The 14728-nt window shown below is 29.6% G+C and overlaps 1 protein-coding gene across 1 annotated transcript; it reads left to right on the top strand.

Moving 5' to 3' along the window:
- Positions 1-877: 877 nt before the first annotated feature.
- On the top strand, positions 878-5209 carry LOC120091943 (diaboline synthase-like). The gene is made up of 3 exons (XM_039050114.2): positions 878-1193; positions 3233-3844; positions 4453-5209. The coding sequence occupies exons 1-3, from the start codon at positions 923-925 to the stop codon at positions 4971-4973; spliced, it is 1404 nt and encodes a 467-aa protein (XP_038906042.2). The 5' UTR covers positions 878-922; the 3' UTR covers positions 4974-5209.
- The last annotated feature ends 9519 nt before the right edge of the window (positions 5210-14728 follow it).

Here is a 14728-nt window from a genome sequence, read left to right as displayed (position 1 = left end):
ATCACCTATTTTATAAATTCTAACCACATTCTCTAATCATATTTTGACATGTGGTAAATTTTTAGATATATATTTTTTTTTGTTCGAGTGATGGGATGGGATTCATAGGGATGAGTTCATTCCCTTTTTGTAAATAGTTTGAAAATGTATATATCTATACTATATATAAAATGGATTATGAGAGGAGAATTTTTACATCTCCATTTGTCCTTACACTTTTTAATAATTACTATTTTACTTTTTGTTACAGTTATACAAATTGAATTGATTACATGTTAAGTAATCTACTTTCGTGTATGGATGTGATTTAGACACTAGATGTGAAACATCCCAATCTAATGGTAAATATATGTCAACACAAATAGTCATGTCATTTACATCCTTACAACTATTCAGCTTTAATGGTTACATGAAGAAGTGGAATATCCTTTCGTATGTAGGGGTGATTTAAATCATACATATGAAACATCACAATCTGACTGTGGAGATATGTTTAAACAGACAATCACGTCATTTACCTTATTACAACTATTTGAGTCAAAGTGGTTTCACATCATTTCGTGTATGATTTTGATTTAAACTATAAATATGAAACGTCACAAACTAACAATAACATATGTTTAACATATAATCTCGCCATTTGCCCTTTAGATGTTCATAAATTTCTATTTATAGTTACACCTATTCACGTGAATCGATGTAAAAGATTATTTTTTCTACTAAACATTTTTCTTGTATATACTAAAATAAAATTTATAAATTTATGTGCATCCCACGTGTTATATTCTTGTTTTTCTAAAATACATTAAAAAAATATAAAAATATTCGAAGAGGTCCAATCTCTCCCTTCCCTTTATCTAGCGATATGCCCGGCTAATTTTATTTCCAAAAGGACACACCCAAGAAAAGAAAGAAAGAAAGAATGGAGATCCAAATAGTTTGTGAAGATACCATCAAGCCCTTGTCCTCTACCCCACCGGAGCTCAGAATTGTCCCTCTCTGCTTGTTCGATCAAGAAGCCCTTAACGTTTACTTACCAATCTTCTTTTTCTACAACATCGACGACGACGACAATCTCAGTTCCGACCGATGTCGGGTGCTGAAGGACAGTCTCTCGAAAGCCTTGACTTTCTACTACCCTTTTGCTGGCCGTCTCATTTTAAGCAACGAGTCAAAACATTTCTCATCGAATGGTAAAATTTTACAATTTTAATTTTTATGTGTTTTCTTTCCATTTTTAGTAATTTAAAAACGAATTTTTTAAGGGGTGTAGATAACACATCGATTTTATGTTTTATTAACTTTTTATATGTTCAAACAACGTACGACATAGACGACATAGAGGACGTGGATTTGTTTTCTAAGACTATTTTTTATGCATTTTAAGACTATTTTTTTAGTCTAAAACAATGTTTTTTTTCCCTATGTATTCATATTGTATGCTAAAATTTTAGAAAGGAGCTAAAAAAGGTTTAAGGTATTTGATTAAATATAGTATAGGGAATGATATATTAAAAGTTATATAATTCTAAAATAATAATTATTAAAAAATAGCATGTTTAGAAAATTTAAGTCGGATAATAAATTTCAAAAACAATATATTCTTTCTAGAGTTGTAATATTATTTTTTATTCGTATCCATAGCGTAACATTTTAAGTAATGTATTGAAATTAATATAGCTCAAAATTTCGACTTATCAAGAGGTTATATGTCGAATAAGGAATAAATCATTTTCCCTCCATTTTCGATGACCATCGAGGTTTTGGACGACATGTCGAAATTTTTGGTTTTCTTAAGCTCCTTTTACTTAGAAGTCATAAACAATATTGGGAAGGAAGAGGAAAAAATACGCATTGGATAGAGGAAGACACATTAGAGAAAGAAAAAAAACCTATATTGGAAGATGAATTTCTCATTTCTTTAATTTTAGGACAAATTACAAAAATCACCTCTAAAATATAGTGTAGTTATAATTACACCTTCAATTTTTTAATTATAAAAATTAGACTCCTAAATTTTCACAAATGTTAAAATTGGATCATCAAACTTAAAATAAGAAATCAAACTCACAAATAATAAAATTTAAACTTTCGAACTTATACAAATGTTATAGTCTACACAATTATGTAAGTTTGAGGATTTAATTTGACCCAATTTTAATATTTATATCAGTTTGAGGGCTATTTTTAAAATTGAAAGTTTAAGGATATAATTGCAACTAAATCATATTTTAGGAGTGATTTTTGCAATTTATCCTTTATTTTATTTTATTCTTTGACATTTAATTAATTTTTATTTCTAGATTCGATCCAACTATTCTTTTTTTCTCTAAATTTTCTTCTTCTTTCCAAACTTTTATATTTTATCTTTTTATCCTTTTATTTATTTAATTTACATTTTCTATCAAATTTCACTTGGAGCAATATCGTAGTTTTGATAAGAATTATGGAGATTTTATATTAGATGCTTCAATATCATCATTTGGGTATTAGATACATACATTTGGTAATAAATAATTTACAATTATTTTCTACACAAAATTTCATGTTTCATTTAATGTCCTAATTAATTACTAAATATTTTGTAATTATTTTTTCATTTCTTTTTGAAATTCTGATTCACGTAACATTTACATAAACATGTACAATGCATATCTAAATTTTATCATAGTTTATAAAAATTATGATTAAAAAGGATCCATCATAGTCTAATAAGCTGCCATAAAAGTTTCACATGGTTCATAGTATCCCACAACTAAAAGTTTAATCAATTTTTATAGAGTTTTCGAAATTTCAATCGATATTAATATTTTCATAAAATCGAGACTTCAAAATATTTATAGACATCGACATGTGGAACTTTGTTGGGTTCTAGTGTAGGTTATAAAATGAAATTAGGACTTAGAATAAGTGTGGCATTGACTCCAAACCTATAGTACAATGTTGAAGTTTCTATTTTTTGAAGGTCACTATCACGTTTTATATATCCATTTCCGTCTAACATTTTAATTGATTTTAATAGATTCTTCTTCCTCTTCTTGAGTACTTTTTGTAATATAGCCTATTAACTATGATTACTGTGAAATTTAGTTTTTTTTTTTTTTTGACAATATATGAGGTGTGAAAATCGAATCTCTGACATTGAGATCAATCGTATAAATACTATGCCAAAATGAGCTGGCTAGTTGAGACTTAGTTTTAAATTTTCTTAACCAAACAATTCTTATCTTAGAACAACGTGGTGGTTATGTCGACTGCAACGACATGGGCGTCACGTTCTTGGAGGCAAAGGCCGGATGTCCGATGTCGGAGATTATGTATGACAACAACTTACAACGGGAAGAGAGGTTGAAGTTGCTTCTTTTAGATGACATGAATAAAAAGGACCACGGATTATTGCATCCTCTAATGTCTATTCAGTTGACCCAATTTGAATGTGGAGGCGAAGTGATTTGTGTTTCTGTCTATCACAAACTTGTGGATATAACCTCCACAACCAACTTCATGAGAGACTGGGCTTCCATTGCTCGTAGCTTCCGTGATGGCGACCCGCCGACGGTGAGTCCTCAGTTCAATGCCGCCACCTTTTTCCGACCCGAACTCGACACAAGCGATGGCTCATCTGGCGGACAAGATGAGTCGGGAACGAGCGATGGCCCATCTGCTGGCCAAGATGAGTTAGGAACGAATGAAAAAGTTTGTAATAAGAGATTGGTATTTGAAAGTTCGAAGATAGCGGCTCTTAAAGCCATGGTTTCTGAGAAAGTAGAGAATCCAACTCGTGTTCAGCTTGTCGCTGCGTTAATCTACAAAGCTGCCATTTCTGCTAAATTTTCAGTCACAGGTACGTTAAAATTCTTTTGGACGATCTATGGTTCAATTTTAATCTATACTTTCAAATTATGTAATAGTTTATTTCTATTTTTCAAAAAATCTTTTATTATCTATTAACATTTTTATTATAAATTTTTGAAGTATATTCAGACATGTACTTTATTTTCTTGCATGAAGATTATCATTATTATTTAACAAATTTTGCTATAAAATAACTTTAAAAAACTAAATTTAAGATTTATTAAAGAGAATACTTTTTTAGTCCTCCTAAGTAGATTTGATCCCTAAATTTCAAATATATATATATATTTAGTCATGAGTTTCTAAGAAACCAATTTAAGAGAGGAGAATTTTTAAAAATAAATTTTCTAATTTGATATAATTAAAAAAATTACTTCATATGACATTTTAAACCTACTTTTAAGAAATAACCAAAGACACATATTCTTACCGCTCAAAAACTAAAAAAAAGAGTAATTTTTCCTCTATTAACAAGTATTATTGTTTTTAATTGTTTAGTGTATGAGATGTTATAATTAAATTTACCTTTGTTTATCAATTTAAACTTTTGAGTAATTTGATGATTTAAAATGGTATTAATTTGTGGTATAAAAGTAGGTTGTCTGCCAGAAATAAGTCTACTCCTTCTTGTAATCAACTTACGAAACAGAGTGGAGCCGCCATTGCCAACATTAATAGGCAACATACTCACATCCTTCATAGCATCATCAACCACAAAGGAGCATAGGGAAATGGAGCTATGGGACTTAGTGAGTAAAATGAAGAGAAACTTAGTAGTGTTCTGTAAAAAGTTCCCAAAAGATTACAAATCTGAAGAATGGGGGAATCTTTACAAATCATATGCCAAAGAATCAATGGAGATGTTGATCAATGTAAAGGAACCTCCTAATGTGTATGTATGTTCAAGCTGGTGCAAATTTCCTGTCTACAGTGTTGATTTTGGATGGGGAAAGCCTATATGGGTTACTATACCTGAGTTTCCAAGGAAGAATGTAATTATGCTGTTGGATACCAATGATGGGGAGGGAATTGAAGTTTTGTTGAGCTTGGAGAAGAAGGAAATGGAAGTATTTGAGCAAAACCAAGAGCTTTTCTCGTTTTGTGAGATAAAAAAGTAGTAGCGACAATTACAATAGAGATTTCATGACATTTAATAAATGTCACGAGAGCTTTTATCATTTTCTGAGATAAAAAAGTAGTAGCGGAACCTACCATAGAGATTTTATGACATTTAGAAACTGTTACGAGAGCTTTTCTCATTTTGTGAGATAAAAAAGTAGTAGTGACAACTTCAATAGAGATTTCATGATATTTAGAAACTATCCCAATTAAAATTTGTGACAGTTATTTTCAAGTATTGTATTGCCTTTTATGATATGAGTTTTCAATGACCATTTTGAAAAATGTTATAATTAGACTTCTAGTGAGAATAAATAATTGTTGATGATAAATAATTATTGATAAATTATAAATATCACTATCAAATTTACTGTGATTATCTATCAATGGACTCAAAATTGGCTGATTGTTGTAGCATTATGGATATTGACGGCAACTATAAGATGTAATATATATATATATATATATATATATAGTGATATTTTTTCATGTCAAGAATATCTAAGCCATGACAATTTTTATTTTCAAGAATATTTGAACATGACACTTTTTATTATCAAGAATATATAACAAATGTTTTATATCAATAAATATTGTATCATGACACATTTTTATTGTCACAAAATTCATATTATGACACTTATATATTGCCAATAAAGAAATATCTTGATAGTTTGTTATTGTTATGAACCCTATCATTACATCTATGATTTTCATAGTCAAATAATACTACTACAAAAATTGAGTTACTTGATATTTTAAAAAAGTCAAGTATCGAAAGACTTAATGCTTCTAAAAGTATCAAGTGATCCACCGTAAAAAAAATAATAAGATAATTTGACCAAAGAAAAACATTCAATTATATATATTTTTTATGTATATTTTGTGTCAAGAATATTAATCAATGTGACATTTGTTACATGTCAAGTATATTAAATATTGACATTGATGACATATTATATATAATAAGTCTTTGACATTTTTTATTTGTTAAATGAATAGTAAATAATTGACAAGTTATTTACTTCTCAACATAATTTCAATGCCATATATGTCTTTTTTTGTTAAATTAAATATCCAATTCTATTCTCATTTCTTGTATTTTATTCCAGCAATATAATTTTATCAACTAAATAAATATTACACATTTAATATCTCTCATATCTATACTATATTCAAATGGAAGGAGTTTTCACCCAAAAAAAAAAAAATTAAGACTAATATACCCTTTTACATTTCTATTTATTACCTTTATGCCATTAGTTTTTAAAAAAACTAAGAAAAATACATTCACAATAAAAAGGAAATCTATGTATGGCCGTTTATTTATCTTCTTTTTTTTTTTAAAAAAATAATTTATCATCATCATTATGATTAATGTTAAATTAATGTCAAAAGTAATGACACCCCCACTACATACTTATATTACATTAATTTAATTAAATTTCAAAGTTAAAAATTTTAGAATTAAAAAGTTTTGTAACTTCACAATCTACTTGAGCTTTGGATAATTTTTCACTAATCCATAAAACTTCATTATTTCTTCATTTTTGTTTTCTCCACTCATTTTTCTATTCACGGCATCTTAAGAATAATGGATACATTCATTTATAAATGATGAGACACATATCGTGTCTATATCTTAAATTTCAAGTTTATACTTGTTTTATTATTTTTTTTAATACAGTAGAAGTAGGACATTCAAACTATATACTTTTTTGTCGCTAATATATACCATAGTATTTATATTTCAATTATCATGTGAGCAAATATATGTGTAAAAATATGAATGTATAATTAGGATCATTTATTTATCCTTTTATCATCAATGTATTATTTTTGTTTACAATATTTTTTGACAAAATAAAAAATTTTGTGATCTAAAAAAAACAAATAATTTATAAATGATCACAAAATCTAATTTTGTGAATTAATATCTCACAAAATTTTTAATTTTTAAATTTTAAATTTTTAATTTAATTTTGTGAATGTTGGAGAAACTAATTTTGTAAATTAATATCTCACAAAATTTTTAATATTTAAAAAAAACAATAAATTAAAATTTAATCATCAACAATAATTTATATGGATTATGAAGAATAAAGTAGTACAGCTTTTGTCATTTTATTCTCCAATGAGTTAAGGATTTTCGCATCAATTATAATATAAAATCAAATTAGTAAATTTATTTATAATCATTTATATATCTACTTATAATCTAGGTCCATATTTATATCCGTACTTATATCTATAATGTATTATCTATTTATTAAAATTTTTAAAATTATATATTATATATTAAAAAGTCACTATCCTTTTGAAAAACTTTGTTAGACGATTATACCTTACTTACCTTTACAAAAATGTCATTAACATTAACATTAGTAATTATTTTATCATTTAGATATTAAAAGTGTAACTTCCAAAAAAATGTAACTTCTTTATCTTTGATTAATTGCAAATATTAACAAAATGTCATCAGCATTAACATTATTGTGATTGTTTTATTATTTAGATATTAAAAGTATAACTTCAAAAAAAAAAAAAATATTTCTCCATGATTAATTGTAAATACTAACCAAAAATGCTTTAAAAAATATTTTTTATTTAAGACATAACTGAAAAAATGTTAACATACATTACATATTACTTAGTACTTTAAGCACATACTAAAAGGCAATTAATTGATATATATCACCATAAAATATAATTAATTGTTGGGTAATTATTTTAAATAGTAAAACTGTTGAAAATATTTTCGAGTATAGCAAAATGTCACTATCTATTAATGGTAGAACGCAATAGACATCTATTAGTGAGATAGACCATGATAGACTATCCGACACTAATAGATGTCTATCGCAGTCTTCGCGGTCTATCACATTAATAGGTAGTGACATTTTACTATATTTGTAAATAAGCTGGTTAATTTTTCTTTATTTGAAAATAACCCTTAATTGTTTATATTAATTAGTTTTGCAATTAATTGGTTTATTTATATTAATTATGTGGTGATATAAGTTAATTACTCATAGTTGCTTTTTTTTTTTTTGTCATTTTTACATTTTTTTAATTACAATAAAAAAGTATAATTGATACGACTTTTGCTTTTTTATTTTCTAATTAATTATATACTTGCAATGATTTAAAATTTCAAGAGTTTTTGGAACGTTTCCATCACCTCCAACTATAAAAATTGAGTTTTTCACCTTTTTTTTAATTTACCAATTACCAACTAAAACTCATTGTTAGGTGATGTGAATGTGTGAATTGAGACGACTTGGCTCAAAGCTACACAAACAAATTAAAAGTATGTAGAAGAAGAAAGATATATGCTTGCTTGCTTCAATGGCAATGGAAAAAGATTAAATGGAGATCTAGCATAGCTAAAAGATATCTGGGAGAGTTTCCATAAAAGAAACTCCAATCTTTTTAATATACTTTTATTTTTTTGTTTGTTGGAGATCTGTTGATTGACTTTATATTTCTTTTTACGGTTGCTTGTGGTGATTTTTGCGGTTGTCACAAAAGTATTCAACATTTGTCACTGTTAATATTATTATTTGTAGTATTTTTTCCCCTTTTTTGGATAATTTCTACAGATTTATTTTGTCTGATAATTTTCTTATTTGAGCCGCAACTTATTATTGTCAAATGGGGATTTTGTTCCTTTCTTGGTCACGGTTTATAAAAGAAGAATCATGATTTTCTTTTAGGGTTACCGCATTTATTTATGGTCTAAAAGTGTTTTTGTTCTTAGTGGCTAATTTGTTCCAAATCGAAGTTTTTGTTTTGTTTTTATCTTTATTCACTATATTCTGCTATGCCATTTCATTGATTGAAAAGTGCAAGACTTTGATCTCTGTCATAAGGGAGCCTAAGACACTGCTATTGAGAAGAGATTCTTGGAATTAGGAGGAGCCTAAGACTTCATTCTGTTGAGTAGGAGTTCTTCATTTTAGAGAGTACCTAAGATTCGTCAGTGAAAGGGAGTTCAAGAAGCAAGGAAGATAATAAAGTTGGAGAGGAGTCTCACACACTGTCGGAAGTTAAAATGTTCAACACTAATATTAACATACTTAGGGGGAGCCTAAGTTCGTCTGAGAGGAAGTTCTATAAGTTGGGCTCTACATGAGTCGCTGTAGTAGTTTTTGTATTGCGGATAAGTAATACGCTATAATTGGTTGGCTCTTTCCATATTAGTGAATTATCTTTCCTGGGCACACTACTCCTCAAACGTAAGTGAATTTTCACCGAATTGGGTTACTGGTGCGTTCTATCTACTATGTAACAACGCATTGTCTTACCTAGTTAGACCAAAGTATAAATCTAGCGAGAATCCTGATGAGTCTAGGGTTGAGCTCAGGGATTGCGTTCTATTGATGCGTTAACAATGATTATTTTGATATTGACGTGAATTGTTTGTTAAATATGCAATGAGTTTGTTCTTATCTTATCGTTAAAATAGATAGTGGTGGATGCAATGGGAATCAAAATCGTAAGTAAAACAACATATGCAAAGAGATATGAATTTTAAATGAATAAAGATAGGATTGAGAAAAATATTCACTAACAATTTATAAGTAACTACATAAATCATGCGTTCAAGCAAATCACTTGAAAATCATAACCTACACTTCTTAGTGTATTTAGCCACTTAGTATATTTAGCCACTATATCCTATTTCTAAGATGCATGCAATGAGTATTTGATGCAAAAGATGTCTCTTTATTTCTAAATATAATCTCTTCTTGTTTTATGTGGTCTACATTGTTTTCTTTTCAAACATAGATTCATTCTATTTAGAACAATTTTTTGAATTATTCAAATAGTTTATAAAGCATAAATAAAACAAATTGAATGCACGATTAAGCTTTACTTAGTTCATGTTAGTTGCAATGTTTCTCAACCCATAAGAAAATTAGTTGATCATGGTAGAAAATGGAGAGATGAATAAACAAAATACTAGAGATGCATTCATATTGATAAAATAAGTTTTTCAACGTTTTACACAATATAAATAACAATAATATCAGAGGAAAAGAGATAAAAATAGAATATCAAGTCGTGGGGTACAATTCCTTGCTCCTTCCGGCTCTGTAGAAGATTACTTTGCAAGATTGTGTTGAAGGTGGAGTCTCCCCTTTGTTTTCCGAAAGAAATCTCGAGCTTTCACTCAAGATTTCATTAGCTCTACCCTAAAGCTTTCTTGTCAACTACCATCTTGGTCTTTAATTTGACCTCCACCGCCTATGCATCATGTCACCTTCTATCGCATGAGGCTATGTTTTCAACTACGCGATTCTAATGTTGGCGTTAGGAATTTCTTTGCGATGATACCTTATGATCTCATAAATAAATTTCCTACACCCAAAAAAACACGATTTTTATATCTTTTGTGGATTATGAGATTTTGTATGCATATGATCACATGATATAATTAATTTCATAAATTTCTTACCATGTTGTCGTATTTTCCAAGTTTTTTCCTACATTTTTTAGATAAAAGAGGTAAAATAACTTGTATTTCTACAAGTTATCAGTTACCGACTTCCTTCTATCTTTATTTAATATCTTTTTATTGGTATTTTATTATTATAGTGTTGTTTGTGCTTTTTGTTTATCATTTGGGTTCTAAGTGATGAGTCATCGTATAGCTTTTTCAATTGGTGTCAGAGCAGGTCATCTTTACATCTGATGCTTTGATCATCAATAGAATCAAAGAAGATGGCTCCACCACTCGCCCCTTCCCACCCTCTTTGTTTTCCAGAAGAAATCTTGAGCTTTCACTCAAGACTTCACGAATGCTCTAGGGAAGTGATTATGAAGTGAGAAATTTTGCAGAGGTTCCTCCAATGTCTTGGCTTTCTGCTTTTGCGTGAAAATCTCTTTAAGTATTTATAGGCGTGAAAGAGCACATCTTCCTCTATCACTAATGATTGCATTGATAGGATGCATTAATAGGATGCATTAATTTTTGTACCTTGATGCACCGTCTGCTTCGCGTCAAAAGTTCATTGGCTCTATCGTGAAGCTTTCTTGTCAGCTACCATCTTGGTCTCTGATTTGACCTCCAACCCCCATGCATCATATCACCATCTATCGAATGAGGCTATGTTTTCAACTATGTGATTCCAATGTTGGCGTTAGGAATTATCTTGCGATGATACCTTGTGATCGCATAAATAGATTTCCTGCACCCGAAAAGCACGATTTTTTATCTTTTGTGGATTTTGAGATTTCGTATGCATGTGATCGCATGATATAATTAATTTCATAAATTTCTTGCAAAGTTGTCGCATTTTTCATGTTTTTCCTAATTTTTTTAGATAAAAGAGGTAAAATAACTTGTATTTCTACAAGTTATCAGTTACCAACTTCCTTCTGTCTTTATTTGATTTATTATATTTGGTATTTTATTATTATAGTGCTTGTTTGTGCTTTTTGTTTATCATTTGTATTCTCAATGACGAGTCACTGTATAGTTTTTTCAATTGGTGTCAGAGCAGGTCACCTTTACCTCTGATGCTTCGATCATCAACAGAATCAAAGAAAATCGCTACACCACTCGCCCCTTCCCACCCTCTCCCCACTTTCCGCGTTCTAGATGGAATATACTATTCTTACTAGAAAGCACAAATGACTTCCTTTTTGAAATCAATTGACAGTAAAACGTGGAAGGTTGTTGTCACAAGATTGATGATGGAAAAGAAATTTTGAAACCTGAATCACAGTGGTCTGAAGTTGAAGATCAAGCACCATTAGGGAATCCTCAAGCATTCAATGCCATATTTAATGGTGTTGATCGCAACATATTCAAGTTGATTAATACATGTGTCTCCGCTAAGGAGACATGAGATATCTTATCTATTGCCAATGAAGGAACTTTAAAAGTTTGTCAAGGTTGCAGTTGTTGATTTTGAAGTTCAAGAATCTTTAAATGTATGATGATAGATCAATTGTTGAATATAATGTTCAGTTATTGGACATTGCAAATGAGTCATTTGCTCTGGGAGAGAAAATATCAGAAGAAATACTTGTTTGGAAGGTGCGTAGGTCTTTACCTAAGAAATTTGATATGAAAGTTACTGCTATTGAGGAAGCTGAAGACAACTTTTTTAAAGGTAGATGAATTATTTGCCTCCCTGCTCATTTTTTAGATGTCTAACGATGGAAAGATCGAGAAAAAGAATAAGGAAATTGCTTTGCAATCCTCCATTAAAGTGGAGCATGACGATCCTGATAGCAAGTCTGAGGAATCCCTTGCTAAATCTATTTCTTTTCTTTCGAAGCAATTTAATCGTATTCTTAAACGATTCGAAGACAGGCCTAACAATTTTAATTCTAAAAACAATAAGTTAGATGACTCTTTTCCTCCAAATAATTTAGGATTCAAGGTAGTAAGAAGGAATCGGATAAGTCAGCCTCTTCTAATTTTCCAAAAGAAAAGTCACTCAAATGTAAAGAATGTGAAGGCTAAGGTCACTTTAAATTAAAATGACCTAACTTTTTGAAGAAGCAAAGTAAAGGCTATGTCTTAACTCTATCTAATGATGAGTCTGAAGATAGTAGTTACTTAGAAGAAGATGTCAAAATACTTCTTGGTAACATTTCATCTAATACTTCGTCATGTGAGATCTAGAGTATGATGTGTATGTAGAAAATGTCAACTATGGTGCCAAACATATGTCTACTGATTCTTTTTATTGAGCTCTTTTTAACATATAAAAAGATGATCTAAAATTCCTTGATGTGCAAAAAGAAAGAATTGAGTTTTTGATGGCTGACAATTATAGAGTTATGTCTACTATTGCAGGTTTGAAGTGAGAATTTACTCAGGTTAGAGTTGAGAAAGATTCGAGTTGTAAGTTGTCAGAATTCTGAACACTTGTATTGAGTCTCTAGAGAAAATATTGTTAAAGAAAAAAAAAAAGACAACTGGTGTGACTCTAGACTCAATTTTTCAAAATGTGAGAGTTAGCCCAATAGACAGTCTCATCTTAAAGGAAAACAAAAGATTGAGTTTGTTAGAGCGCAAATTCTAGAATCATATGCCATTATAGGAACATTCTCTAACAATTCAAAATGAGAAGTCAACAGACCCTACAGACCAAGATGGACTTGTCATTATTGTGGAAGAGTGAGCCATAAACGTTCATTTTTCTATGTTATTAAAAATGTTTCATAGATCCACAAACTCAATCAAGGCTCCTCACTTCTCTCAAAATAGATATCAAAGAGAGCCAAAATTAAAATAGTTTTGGAAAGTGAAGAATGTACAAAATAAATGCAATGTTGTATTGACATCCCTAAGATCTTCTGCCAAAGGTGATTGGTACTTTGATAGTGGGAGCTCTAGGCATATGATTGGTAAAATCCTCTATTTGTCTGAACTCAAATCTGTTAGCTCAAGAAAGGTCACATTTGGAGATGGTGCTTTTGGTAAGATCATCGAGAAAGGAAAACTTAATTACCCATGTCTTCCATCCTTGAATGATGTAATATTGATTGAAGGGCTCATTACCAATCTTATTAGCATCGGTCCGCTGTGTGATTAAGGTTTGAACGTGAGTTTTATAAAATACCCGTGTGTTGTCAAGCTCTTGTTACCATATGTATGAGCTCATTTGATAATTGCTACTTGTGGAATTCTGATAATGTTTCACAGGTTTTTCATCTCTCTCGACAAGATTAAGCAAGTATGTGGCATAAACGCCTCAACCATGTAAGCATGAAGACGATTCAAAAGGCACTATCCAAATATGCTATATCTGGACTTCTATCCTTTCCTTCTACAACAGGAACTATTTGTGGTGACTGCTTATCATGTAAACAAATTCACACTCCATATAAATAGATTTCTTACTGATCGACCCAGAAATGTATGTCATTGTCACACTTCTAAGGACAAAATAAATTTGTAACTCCAATCTAACAACCTATATTAACACATAGTATAGATGACAAGAAAGGGATTGTCCATAGAGAATCTAATGATTATTCAACCTAATTTTGAATTTGAGTAGTTACCGAGAGGAGGAGGAGGGGGGCGAGGGGGGTGGGTTGTAAAGAAAATAATAAAATTGTGCAAGAATGTAAAAGTGGAAATGTAAATGTGTAATTGAAACATTAAAAACTTGTTTTTCTTATCTATCTAGTTCAATTAAGTTTCCTCATAATTTTTCTTGGTAATCCTAGGCATTTAACAAAATCATGATTCTTGCTAGTTATTCACTTAGTCTATACACTCTAAAATCATATGAATGCATAACTCTAATTTCTTGATTAAATAATTAATCAAACCTAAATGACCCAATTAATAAGAATCGATAGCGACCTAATTAATTTTGTTCATTTGCATTAAGAAAGAGCAATCCTTGACTAAGATTGGATTAGTAGTTCGAAAAGCCTAGGTTACTAGTCCAATTGTTCTTGAATTACTAAGCATGCATAATTGTGAACAAGACTAATCCCAATAACCTAATATTCACACATTTGCACTTTTCAGTTGTAGTTGCTCTAATTAAGCACATAGACATGCTACTATTCCTAGCATTTATTGAATAAAAGAAAGTTGACAAAATATTCTTAAATCCAATGCATAAAAATTATTTCACATTCAAGAGCCAATTTCAGCAAGAATTTATAAACAAGATTCAAGAAATTACATGATAAATTATTGAACATTCAACTCACACCACGAAAATTAAGAATCAAACATAAACTAAACTAGATTGCTTACCTTAATGTAGCG

The sequence above is a fragment of the Benincasa hispida genome, chromosome 11 (genome assembly GCF_027475165.1).
Source record: "Benincasa hispida cultivar pf3 chromosome 11, pf3_genome.v1.1, whole genome shotgun sequence".
Classification (NCBI taxonomy): Eukaryota; Viridiplantae; Streptophyta; class Magnoliopsida; order Cucurbitales; family Cucurbitaceae; genus Benincasa; species Benincasa hispida.
This window is presented reverse-complemented; position numbering and strand designations above follow the sequence as displayed.

Excerpts from the sequence above, each read along its gene's own strand:
- LOC120091943 (XM_039050114.2), top strand. The coding sequence starts at position 923 with ATGGAGATCCAAATAGTTTGTGAAGATACCATCAAGCCCTTGTCCTCT. Across the intron at positions 1,194-3,232 it reads AAAACATTTCTCATCGAATG|AACAACGTGGTGGTTATGTC; the intron begins GTAAAATTTTAC and ends TTCTTATCTTAG. Across the intron at positions 3,845-4,452 it reads TGCTAAATTTTCAGTCACAG|GTTGTCTGCCAGAAATAAGT; the intron begins GTACGTTAAAAT and ends GTATAAAAGTAG.